The sequence below is a fragment of the Apiospora aurea genome (genome assembly GCF_038362705.1).
Source record: "Apiospora aurea strain CBS 24483 chromosome Unknown utg000004l_segment0_segment0, whole genome shotgun sequence".
NCBI classification, from domain to species: Eukaryota; Fungi; Ascomycota; class Sordariomycetes; order Amphisphaeriales; family Apiosporaceae; genus Apiospora; species Apiospora aurea.
This window is the reverse complement of record NW_027117391.1, coordinates 1,180,825-1,198,961: the sequence shown is the minus strand read 5'-3', so window position 1 is coordinate 1,198,961 and position 18,137 is coordinate 1,180,825. Positions and strand designations below refer to the sequence as shown.

General features: G+C 54.1%; 7 protein-coding genes across 7 annotated transcripts; 2 read left to right on the top strand and 5 right to left on the bottom strand.

The window, feature by feature from the left end:
- Positions 1–792: 792 nt before the first annotated feature.
- Positions 793–2,343, bottom strand: PG986_005190 (uncharacterized protein; the record flags this gene model as incomplete). The annotated part of the gene is made up of 1 exon (XM_066841412.1): positions 793–2,343. One exon carries the CDS (start codon positions 2,341–2,343, stop codon positions 793–795), a length of 1,551 nt encoding a protein of 516 aa, XP_066701274.1.
- Positions 2,344–5,064: 2,721 nt separating this feature from the next.
- On the top strand, positions 5,065–7,287 carry PG986_005189 (UDP-glucose 6-dehydrogenase; the record flags this gene model as incomplete). The annotated part of the gene is made up of 3 exons (XM_066841411.1): positions 5,065–5,320; positions 5,419–5,945; positions 6,010–7,287. The coding sequence occupies 3 exons, from the start codon at positions 5,065–5,067 to the stop codon at positions 7,285–7,287; spliced, it is 2,061 nt and encodes a 686-aa protein (XP_066701273.1).
- A 1,014-nt stretch (positions 7,288–8,301) lies between these two features.
- Positions 8,302–10,058, top strand: PG986_005188 (Succinyl-CoA:3-ketoacid-coenzyme A transferase; the record flags this gene model as incomplete). The annotated part of the gene is made up of 3 exons (XM_066841410.1): positions 8,302–8,551; positions 8,645–9,101; positions 9,167–10,058. The coding sequence occupies 3 exons, from the start codon at positions 8,302–8,304 to the stop codon at positions 10,056–10,058; spliced, it is 1,599 nt and encodes a 532-aa protein (XP_066701272.1).
- Positions 10,059–10,379: 321 nt separating this feature from the next.
- PG986_005187 (uncharacterized protein) lies at positions 10,380–11,281 on the bottom strand (the record flags this gene model as incomplete). Its single annotated transcript, XM_066841409.1, has 2 exons — positions 10,380–10,894; positions 11,029–11,281. 2 exons carry the CDS (start codon positions 11,279–11,281, stop codon positions 10,380–10,382), a joined length of 768 nt encoding a protein of 255 aa, XP_066701271.1.
- Positions 11,282–12,248: 967 nt separating this feature from the next.
- On the bottom strand, positions 12,249–12,613 carry PG986_005186 (uncharacterized protein; the record flags this gene model as incomplete). The annotated part of the gene is made up of 2 exons (XM_066841408.1): positions 12,249–12,283; positions 12,304–12,613. The coding sequence occupies 2 exons, from the start codon at positions 12,611–12,613 to the stop codon at positions 12,249–12,251; spliced, it is 345 nt and encodes a 114-aa protein (XP_066701270.1).
- Positions 12,614–13,648: 1,035 nt separating this feature from the next.
- Positions 13,649–14,658, bottom strand: PG986_005185 (mitochondrial protein; the record flags this gene model as incomplete). Its single annotated transcript, XM_066841407.1, has 2 exons — positions 13,649–14,380; positions 14,500–14,658. 2 exons carry the CDS (start codon positions 14,656–14,658, stop codon positions 13,649–13,651), a joined length of 891 nt encoding a protein of 296 aa, XP_066701269.1.
- Positions 14,659–15,345: 687 nt separating this feature from the next.
- Positions 15,346–17,693, bottom strand: PG986_005184 (uncharacterized protein; the record flags this gene model as incomplete). Its single annotated transcript, XM_066841406.1, has 12 exons — positions 15,346–15,463; positions 15,529–15,643; positions 15,701–15,940; positions 15,997–16,087; positions 16,153–16,324; positions 16,365–16,483; positions 16,565–16,650; positions 16,717–16,810; positions 16,886–16,991; positions 17,231–17,314; positions 17,399–17,470; positions 17,560–17,693. 12 exons carry the CDS (start codon positions 17,691–17,693, stop codon positions 15,346–15,348), a joined length of 1,431 nt encoding a protein of 476 aa, XP_066701268.1.
- Between the last annotated feature and the right edge of the window lie 444 nt (positions 17,694–18,137).

Below are 18,137 nucleotides of genomic sequence, written 5' to 3'. Positions count from 1 at the left end.
AAATGGGAGAAAATCTATGGGTCGCAGGTATTCACTTGATTTGAAGTTGACACTGCAATGGAGAGCCATGTACTGCTGAGCCATGGTAGACCAAGCCTCCCGAAAGATGCAGAATGAGTTATTGCTTCACCTCGCCATGGGGCCCCTTCCCAAGGTGTATGTATGAACAAGACATACGCAGTGCATGACCAAAAACCAAAGTGTTCCCTGTTCAGTAGATGTACGACTGGCGTGCTACACAGCCTGATCTCTCCAGGACAGACTGACAGGGAAGCTGTAGTTTTCATCTCCTGCGTGGTACGGATCATGCCAGCAACAATGTTCGCATCTAGATGCAGATCATCGATGATCTTACACGCGTGATCCCCATGACAGAACCCAAGTACAAGAAGCAAAGAAATAAGTGAAAAAAAGAAAGACGAAAAAGACGCAACTTCTCCGCAAACCATGCATATACTTGCTGTCAAGGTATGTAAGCAAATGGGGAGGATGAAGTCATGTAAACAAGTGAGGAAGAACCGCCACGTCATACGATATATCAGGTTGATGATGCGACGGGACGGGAAAGAAAATACACAAGTGGCCACGCCCGTATGGAAACCAAGGTAGGGGGGTTGGTCACCTTTATGATATCATGATGAATGCTCGAGGCGCTGTATTAATGTAGTCATAATGTTCGTTGATATCAGATGTATCATACTCATGAAGAACCATCTATCTTATAGGAATGCAAGAATACTCATAGCCAATATCTGTAGAACGAGCAAGCAAGGTCCTACCCGCCACCCCGTATCACCCAAACCTCCGCAGCACCGAATGAACCGTAGAGTAAACCCGCGGCGCCCGGTCCTTGACAAAGTGGGAAACCTTGGTGAAAGCCAGATAGACACTGACGCTGGCCCAGAACCCCAGAATGACCACGAGCCCCCAGGCGAGCTTGACATCAACAATACGCGCCGTGACCAGCCGGCGCAGGGCCGTGCTCGCCAGCAACCAGACATAAACTGGCGGCGCGGCGGCCTTCATCGTGTTGGCCGCGGCGAGGTGGCGGTTGGCCTGCTCGCGTTCACGCGCCTCGATGGCGTCGGACATCTTCCAGGCGACCTTGTTATTGATCTTTTCCCAGGTGGCCTCGCAGGCGTGGCCGCGGGCGGCCTGACTGAATTGCTCGCGTAGGTTCTTATCCGTACTCAACGTAAATACCCTGTCGACGAACCCATCCAGGTCCGCGGGAGGAACCAGATAGCCCGCGGTGCCATGCTCGATAATATCCGAGGGCCCGCCCTCATCGCGTGCGATGACGGGCAAGCCACTCGCCATGGCCTCAAGAACAACGAGACCGAAAGTCTCCGTAATCGAACAGTGCAAGAACAGGTCCGCCGAGGCGTAAGCCTCCATGAGCTCCTCGCCGACCTTGAAGCCCGTGAAGACTACCTTGTCTTTGTCTACAAGCGGTCGGAAGTAATCCTTGACCTCCTGTTCGACCACGGCGTTTCGGTTACCGCCCACCACCGCCAGCTTGAAGTTGAGCCCCCTCTTATCCAGTTCGATAGCCGCGTCGGCCAAGAACCCGAACCCCTTCTCGCCGGCTAGTCGCGCGCAGGTGAAGAGAATGATCTCTCCGCTGGGCGCCCAGGTCTTCCGGAGCGCTTCATTCCGCTTGGAGGGGTTGAAACCGTCGGTATTAACGCCGCGCCTCAGGACCTCCAGCTTCCTGGTCGATACGCCGGCGGCCTTCTCCAAATACTTTCGGACAAAGGTACTGGGGTAAAAGAGTGTCTTAATCGAGGGGTGCTGGAACAAGTAGCCCTGCACCTTGGAGAAAGTCCAACTCGCGATGGCGCCGAGGGGCCGCGGAAACAGTATCTCACAGTAGCCCGCGAGGTCGGTCTGAAAGTTGCAGATGACAGGCACCTGTACCTCCTCGGGCAGCTGCCGCAGCTGCAGCATGAGCTGGAACCCGAGCGACGCGGGGCTGCCCAGGTAGATCAAGTCGGGCGGGCCTCCAAAGGTCCGCTCGTAAATTTTTCGTAGCCGTACTGGGTAGACGATGGAGAGCTCCGGGTTGAACGGGACCGGGTACCCCGTCAGCCGCACCTCCTGGCTGCGGAGGGGACTCGGGTCCAGGTTGTCGATGGCTTGGAAGGTGTTTACCTTGGTATGGTGGTCGGGCGCCACCACGGCGACCAGCGCGCCATGGGAGCGCAGGTGGTTGACCAGGTTCAGATTCGTGCGACTGACGCCGTTGATGGGGCCGAAGGATTCCACGCAGAGAAGAATGCGCCTGCCTTTTAATCTGGCTGGGAAAGTACCGAGATCGTGGGTTTGGCCGGTTGAAGCCATGGTGAAGACCTTTCTTAGTGACCTGAAAGGCAGGCCTGACGTGCATGCAACAGTCGAGATCTTGTTGCTATGCAATGCAGATGTTGAATGACCGATGCCACTTGCACAAGTATTTGACTTTCCCAATACTATAGAGAGGCCGTCGTCCTTGCCTTGTTCGAAGCTCATGTAATATGCCGATTCCGTGAAACGCAAACAATTCAAGTGTACCTTGTAACACGCGGATAATAGATCAGACAGACAGAAAGGAGAACTGGTATTCAGACCAACTCTGTTCACCGTTTGTCGCTGGCCACATAAAAGAGCCTCAATACCGGCATCATACTTGGGTATGGTCGGGCATCTGTTTGATCGTGCCGAGCGTGGATGGAGATGGCGAGAGCAAATGGGTGAAAGTGACAAGGGAATGAATTAGGTGTGCCAATTTCTGTTGGTCATCCGGGAGGATTGTCCAGTGCTTCCAATATACTATTATGCCTAAGATAGCGTCCAAGGGTGTTTGCTGTCTGATTACTTACAGCAGTAGAGGCGGTATAGATCACGTAGACGCGATACTGGAGGTCAGTGGCGTAATAGCTTCCATGGTAAAGCAGAAGGAGGCCATGGTACATGCATGTTAGCGCCCATCCACCCTCAAACTAGCTGAGACTGAGAGCTGGTTCTCTAGTGGGGGAAGAGCTTATTCAGCGGGACAACAGTGCTTGTACCGCGCACAAGCAGATGGTCTTCGGGATCACTGTCGACCAATCTATCGTGGCACGTTTCCCCATGTTCGCCTACCTGCCTGAGCCCAATAGTGTCACATGTGCCCTACACCATACCGAAAGCTTTGAGGAGGGCGGCGTGTGCAGGCTTTCTTGCTGTGAACGAGAACTGACAAGTGTTGGTGTTGCAACTATCATATGCCGCAGTTGGACTGGACTGTGTCGAAAGACGAAAACCTTTGGATCAGGTGTCAGGATACATCCTGGAGAAACACCAGCTTCTTGCATACATGGCATCAATCAATCAATGGCATATCTGAAAAAGCCCGGTTGGGTGAAATATCGCATCATATCAAATCTGACCATCTGATGAGCTGGTCTAGTCACGACTCTCACCGGCCTCTACTCGATCCCATGAGATAAGGAAAGATGCAGGCAGGTTCCTTGCTTCCAAGTCTTCAAGTGAGATGACAGCCAATGAGATGCAGGGTCGGTCGCACAATGCAGTCACCTAACCAATGGATAAGCCAGCTGGGTCTTCATGCGTCAAATGCACCCAGGGACCCGAGGAATCTCAAGGGCAACTACACCCACCAGTTCTCGGCGCTCACAGAAGGTGCTCGAGTTGGACGAGGGAGGGGCATCCACAACCTGCACCACCGATTAGCCATGTCGCGATCAAACCCCACTATTACCCATGATCTGCTCAGGCGATCCGCTTGGCCTGGCGAATGAGCATCGCCCGTTGCACCCCCGTGTATATCGTGGGTGAGCCGGTTGGGTGGAATCTCTTTAGAATATATCTCCCGCTTCTGCCTTATGTAGGTACATAGTTTATTAGGCTCTATCTCTAGAGAGGAGTCTTCACTGGTGTTCCCGCCAGTCGTGAGAGGGTTTTTATGGCGAGAACCATGCAAGCATATGAGCAATTCGCACCCGGATGATCATGGCTTACTGCTACCGTATTCAATATTTAGGCATAAATAGACCTCTGGAAAAACGGAAGTCTATGGGGAAGCCACAGCTAGAAGCACATACACATCATGTGAGCTGTAGGACCTCAAGCTAACGGAAAAGCTCTACTCTAGTAGCAGACCTATTCTAAAGGCATGCCAAACCCTCAGGATACAGGTGGTACCAGTGGGCCCTGGGAATGGATATACCAGAGATGTGAGTGGTTCTTTCCCGGGCAGCGACCAGTCGAGGCTAGACGGGATGTACCTTCCACTTCCATTCTACAAACCGGCGCACTTGGATGTCAGCATGAAGGCTGGTGCCAAGCAAGGGTCGAGGGTGGACAGTTGTCTATCTGCCCCTCCATCAAATCAACCTACACACACGTTGTCATGGCCCTCGTGTATTGGTCATCGTCACTGGGTGGCATCGTCACTGGGTGGCACCGACTGATTCTCTGCCACCGCGCCTTGCCTAGATCAGAGCGAAGAGACATCTCTGGGCCCTAGGTCTGATTCGCCAACGAATGCCATCGAGGTGGCACCGTGACATTGACCGGTTTATCTCGTAGCACTTTGCTATCTTGCCTACCTAGCCCGCAACTTACACCCGCAGTTCAGTCGTTCGAGTATTCTTCCTTCGTTTCCCACCCGACGTTCCGGTGCCAACTCTACGCACATAGACATAGACGCACACAACTCCCGTTCGCCACTCACAAGTCCAAAAGGCCGCGAGCCCCACGAAATTGGTCTTACAAAGTATGTTCGCTTCCGTGTCTCTGCCCTCCACGACATCTCCTCATGCAACCGCCTGTAACCTTGCGACGTTAGCTGTGAAGCGTCGCGCGTCATCCATAGACTGCCGCTGATAGACGTCTTGGAACATGATCTAGAGCCTCGATCCCCAACTTACACAGAAGACGTAGGCTCACACGACCAATCTCAGAAGGCATCTCGGTATCTGGTCATACTTATACATCACTGCGCCAAGTGTGCCCGTCGCTCATACAGGACCATTCCCACCGCCGCGTCGTAACCGCCATACCATTGGAGCGCCCTTCAAGATGCAGGCGATAACATCATCCCTAGGGGACCCCGAAGAGGTCTCCTACTTGGAAAATGCCGCTTCGACCGCCCCTACAACACCAGAAGGCAGCCTATCCTTCAGTCCGATCTTACGCGCTACGGTAGATGGCGCCCTAGATATCGAGTACACTTCTCTGGCGGCTCGCGCAAACAACATGTCGTTGTCATCAACACCATTAGAGTCCAGGACACCAATGGTGCGCAACATATGCTGCGTTGGCGCGGGTTATGTCGGTAAGTGGCTGTTCTGACCAACAAATTAGCGAGGCGGACAGTCGATCCGACTGATCTCCTGTCAATATGATGGTGATGGCTGACACACAAGTTCTTAGGTGGTCCTACTGCCGCGGTGATTGCATATCAAAATCCTCATATACGGGTCACGGTTGTAGATCGGGATGCGCAACGAATCCGAAGGTGGAACTCGAAGCATCTTCCGATCTATGAACCGGGCTTAGGCGACATTGTCCGAATTGCCCGCGATGGTTCCAGGGAATGCGCCTTTCACAACGAAGCGGATAAGCCAGACTGCTCCGACGTTGGCTCGGATGACACAGCATCCTCCTCAGAGTGCGAGAGCCAATGCGAAGCGCACCGAACGGGAGTGACCGTTGTTACCGCAAGGCAGCCAAACCTTTTCTTTACGACGCAAGTAGCAAAGTGTATCGGCGAAGCTGACATTGTACTTGTTGCGGTAAACACTCCGACAAAGTCCCGGGGAGTTGGTGCTGGCAGTGCGACGGACATGACATCTTTCGAAGCCGTTACGGGTGTAGTGGCGCAACACGCGCGCCCTGGCGCCATCATCGTGGAGAAATCGACTGTCCCGTGCAGGACAGCTCAACTGGTTCAGGAGACTGTGAGTTACCCCGAGTTCTTACTCTTGTGAATAATGATGAACATCTTGCTTACGCAACATTAAGATGGCGGTTCACCGGCCTGGTGTCCACTTCGAGATCCTGTCCAACCCAGAGTTTTTAGCTGCTGGTACGGCGATGAAGGATCTGATGCAACCCGATCGCGTCTTGATTGGTTCCTCCACAACGGCATCCGGGCGACGAGCAGCCGAAGCACTGGCAAGCGTCTATGCCGCGTGGGTCCCACGGTCTCGCATAGTGACAACCAACGTGTGGTCTTCCGAGCTGTCCAAACTTGTCGCGAACTCCATGCTGGCACAGCGTATCAGTTCTATCAACTCAATATCGGCCATCTGTGAGAAGACGGGAGCTGATGTGGACGAAATCGCTCTGTCGATCGGGTACGATCCCCGAATCGGTGATAAGTTCCTCAAGGCAGGGATTGGTTTCGGGGGAAGTTGCTTCAAGAAAGACGTCCTCAGTCTGGTATACTTGGCCGAGTCTCTTGGATTGGATGAAGTTGGCGAGTACTGGCGCCAGGTCGTCAAGATGAACGAGTACCAGCGAAACCGATTCAGCCGGCGCGTGATTAAGTGCCTAAACAACACGCTAGTCGGCAAGAAGATCACGCTTTTGGGCTACGCGTTCAAGGCCAATACCTCGGACACGCGAGAATCGCCCGCCCTCGAGATCATCAAGACACTGTTAGAGGAGGCTCCTTTGGAGATTGCCATTTTCGATCCCTGCTGCAACACAGCCGTGGTGCGCGATGAGATTCGCACACTCCTTAAGGGCCAAGCGGCTCTGAAGGAAGACGGAGGCCCGATCGTGGTATACGGCAACGCATATGAGGCCTGCACGGCAAGTAATGCCATTTTGGTCACCACGGAATTCGACGAGTTCCGGAATACTGCTGCTCCGGCTTTGTCGGCGTCTATGCCGGGTAACTCGACGATGCGACCAAGGCTCAAGTCTGTCAAGGCGCTTGACCCACGACCGTTCGAGCGACTGGACCCGACGGAGTCGGAGATATTGTCTCTGCACAAATACCTACTCCGAGCGGCGCCTGGTTCTAGTTTGGGTGACGGCGATCCATTGCAGCGATACAACGCAGAGCCGCCATGCGCCGATGATTGTCCTGATTGTGGCCTGGTTAAGAGCGGCTACTCCACCGCGGGCAACTCGGACGAGTACAAGCCCAAGGAGAAGCTCGACTGGAATAAGATTTCGTATCACATGAAGAGCCCCAAATGGGTGTTCGATGGCAAGGGCATCATTGATAGAACGGGATTGAGCAAGCTCGGAGTTAGGGTTGAAAGTGTTGGGCGCCAAGGCAGGTGTTGAGCGAAGGTTTTTCAGTGATAGATGGCGTTGGCATATAGCTCGAGTTTGTCTCACTTGGATTGTGTCAAGGGGGGTATGCATTCGGCGTTGATGGGATTACGGGGCTCTAGCGCATGGATGGTAACATTTGGGCGTTTTTGCCGTCTCTTTTGTCTTTTGATTTACATACTACTACAGGGGAATGATAGAGAAGTTCTTGCTTTGCTAGGTCGACGCGACGCATTTGTGGGTTTCACGCCTCCCGTGACTTTCGTGAATCGCGACCACAGTACTCATATCGAGTTTAGGAATATGAAATAGTCCCGTCACGTCTGGACACTGGGCCTGTGGATGGGGTCGAGCGAGTTGACCAGAAACGTTAACAGCAATGGAAAACATGTCATCGTCATGAAATACGAAGAAGCTGGGAAGACATGAATGACGCTGCGACACCCCCACTTTGGAGGTCCGGCACTGATTCCGCCCTCCACTCCCTGTTCTGGGTCCATACCTGAGATCTTGCCTATGATCACAGCTTCAAGATTATCCAGTCATTGCAGATTCGACGAACACTGGCATATCCCCTATCATTCTCCGAGGCGTTATAACTAGGTGGCTATGTAGTAAGCCGACTGTGCAGTGCCTGTTATTCTTATGTGATGGACTTACTCCATCCGGGTTTCACGGATGGCAGTAGGCCAATTGCATATGATCGGGCCCACCGGCGGTTTTAAAACGCCCGACTCAGCCAGGAAGTGCTCCATACCGAGGATATGCAATGACGTCTAAGCGACACAGCAGCAAGCTCGCGGAACATAGCTTCATTCTCGTAACTTGAGATTGGAACACAACTACTGTCTACCTTTCCACACTGCTTTTGCTCCTGCCTGCCTGCACGAGCTGCGCGCGACACATGCTGGGAAGGGAAAGGCATCGAAACGGCAAGGGATTCATTCGTTGGCTTCACGTCATTGGTCTTGAGCGACGAACCGTAACCAGAAGGGGAAAAGAAGAAAGGGAAGGGAAGTCGCACGGATGGCGCGACCACAGACGGCCGTGTTCCTGCGCGCCTCGCTCCAGTTCAGCTATCGCTGGGCCACGCCGAGTGCCAGGCAGTATGCGCCGCTGCTCCAGAAATGGAGGTGCTACTCGACGGACAAGGCCGGGCCGGTCAAGAAGAAGCGAGGAGGCTCCAAGGTGTTCAAGTCGGCCGATGAGGCCATTGCCGATATCCGGGATGGGTCGGTTATATTAAGTGCTGGGTTTGGGCTTTGCGGCGTAGCTGGTAAGTTGCTTTGCGCCTTCAACCATTCGACTTCTTGGGAAAAAGCGCAGTCATCTGGAAAAGAGGGAATCAATGCTAATAAATGCGAAAAAGAAACGCTCATTCAAGCGATACACAAGAAGGGCCTCAAGGACCTCACGGCCGTGTCCAACAACGCCGGCGCCAACGACCAGGGCCTGGCCCTGCTGACCAAGGACGGGCGGGTCACGCGCATGATGCTGTCGTACCTGGGCGCCAACAAGGAGTTGGAGCGGCAGTACCTGTCGGGCGAGATCGCGCTCGAGCTGTGCCCGCAGGGCACGCTGGCCGAGAAGCTGCGCGCGGCGGGCGCGGGCATCCCGGCCTTTTACACGGCCACGGGCGGGCGCACGTTCATCGAGACGGGCGAGATCCCCACGCGCTTCACCCCCGAGGGCGTGCTCGAGGAAGGGCGGCCCAAGGAGACGCGCGTGTTTGGCGGGAAGTCGTATATCATGGAGACGGCGCTGCCGGGCGATGTGGCGATTTTGCGGGCGTGGAAGGTGGATGAGGCGGGGAACTGCGTATTCAAGTAAGTCTCAATCAGCGAGATCTATGGAGAAATCAAGTCTCGATTGATATTAACACGCGCCCCAGGTACACGACGAAAACATATGCTGGACTCATGGCCAAGGCGGCCAAGATCGCCATTGTCGAGGCCGAGAACATCGTGCCCATCGGCTCCATCGAGCCCGACAGCGTGGACCTGCCGGGCATCTTCATCGACCGCATCGTGCCGGCCACGGCGCCCAAGAACTTTGAGAACCTCAAGCTCGCGGCGCCCGAGGAGGCTTCTTCCGGCAGCAAGGCGGGCACGAAAACGACGCTGGACTCGCGCAACCGCATCGCCAAGCGCGCGGCCCAGGAGCTGCAGGACGGCTACTACGTCAACCTCGGCGTGGGGATCCCGACACTGGCGGCGTCGTACGTGCCCGAGGGCGTCAAGGTCTGGCTGCAGTCCGAGAACGGCATCCTGGGCATGGGGCCGTACCCGGCCACCGAGGCGGACGCGGACCCGGACCTGATCAACGCGGGCAAGGAGACGACGACGCTGCTGCCGGGCGCGGCGACCTTCGACTCGGCCGAGTCGTTCGCCATGATCCGCGGCGGGCACGTCGACGTGTCCATCCTGGGCGCGTTCCAGGTCTCGGCCGCGGGCGACCTGGCCAACTACATGATCCCGGGCAAGGTGTTCAAGGGCATGGGCGGCGCCATGGACCTGGTCTCGAACCCGGAGCAGACCAAGATCGTGGTGGCGACGGAGCACGTCGACAAGAAGGGCCGGTCCAAGATCGTGCAGGACTGCGCGCTGCCGCTGACGGGTAAAGGGGTCGTCAGCACCGTGATTACCGACATGGCCGTCTTCCAGGTCGACCGCGTCCGGGGCGGGCTCACGCTCACCGAGGTCGCGGAGGGGGTCGATGTGGAGACGGTCCGTCAGAATACGGATGCGGAGTTTGAGGTGGCGGAGGATTTGGGGACGTTCTAGGGCGTGCGGTACGGATGACTGGAGCGTTATATGATTTGTTTCGGCTAATGAGGCTGAACCCGGAAAGGAGGACTGCATCAGCACTGCTATGTTTCTGTATATATTTGAAGCGTGTGGTCACTTTCAGAACGACACCCTATAAACGGTAGGATAGTGTGTCGATTGTACGTCAGTTTTTATGCATCCTATTCTATGCGTCGGGGCATACACTACTGCAAGGCGTTCCGAAATATAATACCGTTTTCAGCGTCATCTAGAACATTCGTTCATTACGTGCCTTCCAGCTTCAAACCGAGTTTTCGCTTGCCACGCATAATGCTTTTATCTCAACTCGGCACCCCTTGAGTTAGCGTGCAGCTCCTGACGCTCAACAAACGAGCGAGGGTGATCGTATCTTTTCATCTCCTGGGCATTGTCACCGCCGCCGCTGAGTGTCGCTCCCTGCGTCCGCTTAGCAGCGGTCCATTTCCGTACCTGGAAGCCGAGGAAGATGATGCCACCCAGTAGTGCCAGACCCATGGGTATACCGACGCCCAACCCGATCGCGAGAGCCTGTGAGTTGCTGTTGCTATTGTTCTCGTGCGCGGGCTGATCAGTAGCATTGCTCGACGCCGATGCTGGCGCCGGCATCGATGTTGACGAGCTAGATGTTGACGATCTAGAAGCAGAAGCCGCTGCTGCCTGTGGCGGCCGGAACACGGCCGTGGCGCGTTCGAGCGGCAACTTGGTCCCGTCGCAGCACTTGGGGGTTGTGCCGCAGCAGTACCGGATCAAGCCTTGCGCGTCGACGCCATCGCACATCCACATTATCGCAAGGCCGCTGGCGTCTGTTGCTCCTGATGCGAGGGAAAACGTTAGCCGAAGATTTTTTTTATAAAAAAAAAGGGGGGGAAGAAAAAAAATGAGACACCCTCTCCCAGCCGTCTTTCCTTGCGCCAATTTCCCCATGTCTTTTTCTCTGCCGTCTTACCATCAAGGGGGTTGCAAAGCTTTCTGCAGTCGTTCCCTCCCCAATGTCGGTCAGTACACCCCTGGAGGGAGAAGAACTGGTTGTCGCCCCCGTTCAGGCACAAGCCGTTGGACATGCAAAAGTCGGCTTTGCTGCAGCAAGTGCTTTTCCCACCCTGCGTCAAGGCTTGCGAATAGCAAGGCAGCCAGCCGGTGATAGAGTCGCCGTTGAGGTTGTAGCACGTGGCGCCGCTCACGTCGGCGGAACGAGCCATTATGTTTTGTTCTTTGCCACTGTTGTGGTACGGAACGCTTTCGAACGAGAGAGGGTTGTTACAAGTGATATAGTAGATCGCCAACCCATCGAGAGGAAGGAAAATCTTACAGCAGGGGATCCAGTGAAGTGCATGGGCGGAAGTGGAAGAGGCAAGCCAGGTCAGAGGGGGCGGGAGGAAATTATAATATGGTGGTCTGGCGAGGCTGCGAGAGACTTTGAAAGGGTGAAGGGCAGCTAGCATCCTTCTTCTTCTGCACAAAAGGCTGCAACCACTCATTCGTATCACTAGACGAGACCGACATGACTATCGCGAGATTACCCCTGAGCTGATTGGCCAACATCTTGAGAAAGCGTATTGTGGTGTATGGTACCCTGAAAAGTGCACAAAACCCATCATAGAACAGTGCCAAAACCCCTTGTATGCTGCATGACTTTCATTTTCCCCATTCAGGAATGTGTCCGTCGAGCATGGGACAGTTTCTTCAGCTGAATCTTGGCTGGCGTTACTGCGCCTCCGCCATTGAAAGATATTCTGGGCACCTTTCTGAGCTTGTGGGCATATTGCCTATATGCGCAGGCGCCTTCAAATCGCTCGCGGAGATAGTTCCCTTTTGATAACAGGTGTGATCCTCCAGCGTTGGATTGAATAGAAGATATCTTGGTCCATCTCAGCTCGACCGCCTTCCAGCTCCCGACGTTCATTGCTATTCAGCTCTGGGAGGTGTGTCCGCCGCGGTAGAGTCTGCCCTTCTACAGCTGGTATACTGCTGCTGTCGCCTCCGCAGCAATACTTCATCGAGCCCCCTTTATCAGCGCCGCTGCAAAGCCATGCCGTCGAGTACCCATTACTATCTTTCGTCGTCGTATAAGAAATGCATGTCAGAATATGGGCTTGAAGTGCCTCGCCTAACTTCAGGAGATTCTGTCCACATTTGCTATTCTTTCATCCTCTTAATTTCATCTTTTTACTTTCCCTTTTCTCCTTGCCTCTTCCTTGCTCCTGTCGCTTTCTGTACTCACCTCGGCTAGTTTCATTGCAGATCTCGTTACAATCTTGCACCGACCAGGCAGAGCTAGAACACCCTTGGGCAGTGAAGTACTGGTTCACGATCCCGCCCAGGCACAGGCCGTTGGACATGCAGTAGTCGCCGCTGCCGCAGCAGGGGCCGTCCTTCGCCGGATCGCATGGAAGCCATTTCAGGCCCGGGCGCTGAACTGTCCCGTCGCGCTTGTAGCAATCACTGGTGCTGGCGGCGGCAGCTGAGACGAAGTGTCGTTGGAATGGCGTCGGGGTCAGTAAGACGGGCAAGAGGAAGAGTGAGAGCGCCATGTTATTATTGCTATTGTCTCAGTATTCCCCCTGATTCCCGTTGGTAGAGTGGTTGACGCAATTGGCTCCGATCAACAGACAGCGTAATGGATTGTTCAGTTGAAAGTAAGTATCCATGGAATGCATGATGGAGTAGAAGAGACACATGAAGAACAGAGAAGGATGAAAAAGATATAGTAGACTGGCAAGACTTCCTGTTAGCCCTGAATGTGTAAGCATCCTCCTTTCCACCACTACATACATACGAACGAGGAGCCATTGGCCACCGCGTCTCTCTCTACGCCGAAGCGCTCGTGATCGACACAACTATCACTGCCGTGTCACTACTGCCAAACGATTCATTGCACCACTTGCATCATCACGCCCGAGTCGCTTCGTCCACATTCAGGGACTACCCTAGCCGCTCGCCAAGAGTGTCTCAGGCATTGTATAGGTTATTTTTGAGAATATCCCAAACATATTCCACCCGGCGTGGCGCTCGCAGGTTCAAGTTTGAGCAAGCACACTGGGTCCCCACCAAACAACGACAAGGACAAAATAGGTGGGCATCGCAAGTATGAATTCTACCATGAGTGAAAGGGAAAAAGACGAGTGCAACTGCCTCTATGAGGACAGGCAGAAGGAAGTCAAAGGATCAAGTCAAAAAGACAAAACATACAACACCGAGGATTCCCAGGTCGTCACCGACCCTAGTACTAATTCGGCTCTCTGCTGCTTATATATGGGAGAGCGGACGGGATCCCTAGTATTCAGCAGGATATGGTCGTATGTGAAAGGAAGATGTTCTACAGGTTATTATAACCATCCGTACTATGAAGCGTTGGGAGAAGCGCAACCCATATGGGTAAGGAGCAGCAGCGAGGGACAAGCTGCCACTACAATACGGGATGACTAAGATTGGTTGATTGATTTTATGTGCATTGGGCTTCTAGCCCACCTACGACTTTCGATGTAGGCATACTATATATACAATCATGTAACTTCATCGTACCACTGGCGCAAGCACATACATATCCTCTAACATGTACAGATCCTCTACAGCTTAGCCTTGATCCCAGGCGCAAACGTCGTGCCCTGCCCAGCACCGCCAATCGCCTCCACGAGCCGATCAACATGCTCGAGCAACCAGAGGTTTCCCTCGTCGCTCGCCAACCACTCCCCGCCCTGCACCTCGACCTCGCCCGCCGCCGTCGCGTCGCCCTGCTCGTACGCCTTACGCAGCCCGAAGATGTGCGACACGACCTGCGGCCCGACGCCGGTCTGCGCCCTTAGGCACGAGATGGCCACCAGGCTCGTCAGGACGCGCCCCACCACCGTCACGCTGTTCTGCGCGTACGCGTCCGCCAGCACCTCGTCCCGCGGCGGGTTCGACAGCAGGTTCGAGTAGTGCCCGTCTAGGATGTGCACGGGCAGGTCCGGGTGGCTGCGCGCCAGCTTGTCGAGCAGCTTGCGCTCGAAGCCCGTGTAGACCGAGTCCCAGAGTGCGAGGCCGGCCGCCTTGCGCGCCTCGACGTTGCCGGGGGTGAGCTCGCGCGAGGGTTTTCTTGCTTGTAGTGATGTCGCGACGTCTTCGGGCAGGCTACCGTAGAAGGCGTTGAGGCAGTTGATGGAGCGCGGGATGCCGTTGAAGGAGATGCACTTGAGGCCGACTTCGCGGATTAGCTCGGCGTTGCGCGCGAGCGCGGTACTGCTATCGGACTTTTCGTTGGCGAGGTGGAAGATGGAGGTCATGGCGTCGGGGCAGTTCATGGTCGCGCTCACGGCTGTCTAGCAAACATGGTTGTTAGTCGAGCCGGTTACGGTACAGTATGTCGGAGTGGTAGTCCTGCGTGCTACAAGTGCCAATTGACTTGCGCATATGGGAATATTGTACTAGAATGGCTTACCGAGACTGTGACCCATGATGGGAGCCCGACTTGCTTCTTGTGCGCATCCTCCGCGAATCGCTTCAAGGCCGGCTGCACCTGCGCAGAGCCCTTCGTGATACCGGGCGCCGCATGGGAGGCATTGATGAGAGCCTTTACGGCATCGGATAGTTTCGCCATTTTCGGTGTAAAGCCGTCCGTCCTTCTCTTTTCGTGTCTAGAGCTCAAAAATGGTGTATGGCAGAAATTGGTATTGCGTCGTCATGGCGAAGTGAGGCCATTGAGTCGCGAGAGCTCTGCTCATTGACGTAGCCGAGGGAGTCGGATATTGTTCAAGGACCGACCGACACTGACACTGCCTTATTAACCTAGTGGGCTCATGGAAGTCAACAATAGAAAACAAACAAGCTTCTCGACAGTGGGGGGGCGGGCGGCTCCAGTGGATTTCTAGGCCTCTTGGCCTTGGTCTGAGGCTAGCTTTAGCGGGGTTTCTTGACTTGTCCGGGTCACTATGGCGTAAGGGTCGGTAGTTGTCCCGGCTGGGCTGCATCCCGCCTGCACTTCCACTGCACTCCCACTGCGACTTTAATAATGCAATTGTGATTTGGAGTCCAATTGGGCTTTAGACGACGTGCCGATCGCATGTATTTCGCTGGCTGCTGCTTCCAACTCTTGAAGCCTTCAATAGGCTTCGAAGAGAAAGGAAATAGCGACGAAGAAATGTCTATGAAGTCCTCCATCATTTTTCAAGATATTAAAGTATACCACTTTATGAACGCATAAGCTCTACCTGTATAACCAATGCTCGCTGTGAAATATGATCTATCACGGTACCTACTGCCGGTTAAACCCCATAACGCTGGTTTCTTACATGACCAACTTGAACGTTGGGTCTCTGTCATCACCAGACCCAATGAACTTGTCATACTTGCCATGCGCCTTGTCCTTGTTCACCTTCCAGCAGTAGAGAACACTGGCGAGGATACTGCTCGCATATTTATTAGCCATGCATTTTTCGTTTTAAGCTGGGATGGGAACGTTTTGGCTTACAAGAACCACCCGGCGACTAGCAGTCCCAAGATAATGGTGTGACCTTCATGGTACTGCGGCCCTTGGCTCTTAGGGTAGACAAACACCGTTACGAAACCGCCCGCATTGGCGATGGCTGCGATTGAATATTAGCAAAACTATGGACAAAAACCACTTGCAATGTCGAACTTACCGAGCTGCAAAGCACTCGTCGTAGCCCGCTTGTAATGGCCCGCCGAATTGTTGGACAGCCACCCGAGAACAGGCGGGACGCTCGAGTACAGGCCCGTGGCCATGAGGAACGTCATGCCATACTTCACCCGTGCATTGGTGGTATTGGCAATGGCCGCATACCCGATGATGGCGATGGGAAGGGTGAACAGCATGATGATGCCTCGCACGCGCAGCCTGTCGGACAGGAAGGCGACGATGACTAGGACCCGGGAGATCAGGTATTTGCTCTGCGGGCTCTGAGGGGCAGGCACTCACCAGTGACGACAGCAGCAGCAGCATAGGGTATGACGGACCAGAGCTGCGCTTCGTTGGCTGTGTAACCGAGCGCAGCAATAATAGTCGGTAGCTAAGTCACCAAATATGTTAGAAGGGCTTTGAAGTCGTATTACGGTACGGGTCGGGATATCTTACGAAAAGTCCGAAGGAGTACAGCCCAGCCAGGATGCCAAAGTACGCAATGGCTGTACTCCAAGTCAAGAAACTGAATATACCGCGCCGAACCTCCGACCAGGAGAATTTCTCATTGGCTTCTCTAGATGCACAAATGGATGTCAGTCTAACGATTTCGCATTTCGAATTGTTGCTTTCAGGAGTTGGATTTTACCTTTCGTGGAGGCTGTCACCACGGCCCGAGCCATGCACCCGACGCATGGCAAACTCCCCTCTCTTCGGGGCTAAGGAATTTAGCATCGGCGAGGCCATTGGGCAGGATGAAGTAAACCGCAATGGCGACGACGATGGTCTGTAGAAACGTTTTAATCATCACATTCGGCGATATAGTATATATGAGACGTAGGGGGAGAGAAGGAGTGCGCAAACTTACAAGTAGCCCTTCGATGACAAAGATCCAACGCCATGAACTCAAGCCGCCTCGGGTGCCAATCTCAGCGAGCCCACGAGCAAGAAGACCTGTTATGAAGTTAACGGGTTGTTCTTATTCGTGGCTTATGACGCTGGCCGGCGATTGGTACCAACCTCCAAAGGCACCCGACAGGGATGCTGCCGTGTAGAACAGGCCGATGCGAAGTGCGAGCTCTTCCCTCCTGTAAATACCGGATAGGTAAAGAATCTAAAGGCCGGGCGCCGGTGTAAGCGAAGGCCACCTCAATCTCAAGACGCTATACAGAGTAGATTTATCACATACCATGCCGGGCAGCAAACCGCCCTCCGTCAGCCCCAAGATCGCGCGGACCGCAACAAAACCGGCAAAGTTCTGGACAAAACCCAGACACATGGCCACAAGTCCCCAGCTGCCACCACAACAGTCAGTAAAACATTCATATCCGACATGGCCAATGCCAAGTGTCCTAGATTCATGTGGATATCCGTAGTCGGGAGGAATACTTACGCGAATGTCAGAAACGGTAGCCATTTTTTCGGGCTAACGCGTTTCATAATCAAGTTGCTCGGTATCTCGCTAATATCCAGCAGGCGATCGCGTCAGTGTACTGTATCGCGGTTTAAAAACGCGCGAGTATCGAAAACGAACCTGGCAATGTAGGTGGCATAGTAGACGGCGAGGCCCTGGTCGTACTGGTGATCCGTCATGTGGGTGTCTTCCTCGAGACGGTAGCTGGTTTCCAGTGAGTGAGAAACGAGCGCGCTTGGTCTGGGGATTATATGCTGCCACGTATAACATCATGGTAGGTAAACTCACAGTCTGGCATTTCCAACATTGGTTCGGTCGAGAAACGAGCAGAGAAAGAGGACGGCGAGGACTGGTAGGATCCTGTTGAGAGGCGAGGCGAGGTATATGGTTAGCTACTGTTACTAACGCGTATATTATAGCTCTCTATTCGAAAAAGAATGAAGACCAACCTTGTGTCGAGCTTCCAGAGGACCTCGCGCGTCATGTGGTGCTCATCCACGTCGACGGAACCAGTACTGAGGTCGCGCTGCTCGACCTCGTCGAGGTGGGACTTCTCGACATCGTTCCCGATTATGGAAGGCATCGTACTTGGCCTTGGTGGTTGTTGGTCGTATTCCGATTTGATCAGTCAAGTGGAGTGGTTCCTTTGACCTTTTCCCGGGCTTCTTGGATACAAGACAAAAGTAAAAGCTTGTTCGGCTGGTTGGGGCGCCCAGAGAAAGCTTGAGTGAGCAGCGACAGGAGCTTCTTTCCTTTTTCTCTGCCGTAAATAAATGAATTGCATATCAGCAGAGCTCCCAGTCCCGGGCCGACCTTGGCAATCCTATCCATTCTATTAAATAGCAAACCCAGCAGCGGCGCAGTCAACTGCACTGCGGGGTGGCTTGAGCTAGGCAGAGTCAGGTAGGCGTTAAGTGAGGCAAGGCAACATGAGAGAGTCACAGCGAAAGATTATGCAAGGTCACCCAGATCTTCCGACTTTCCGGTTCCTTGGGTGCAACCCGTTACGAGAGACCAGGGTTCAGTG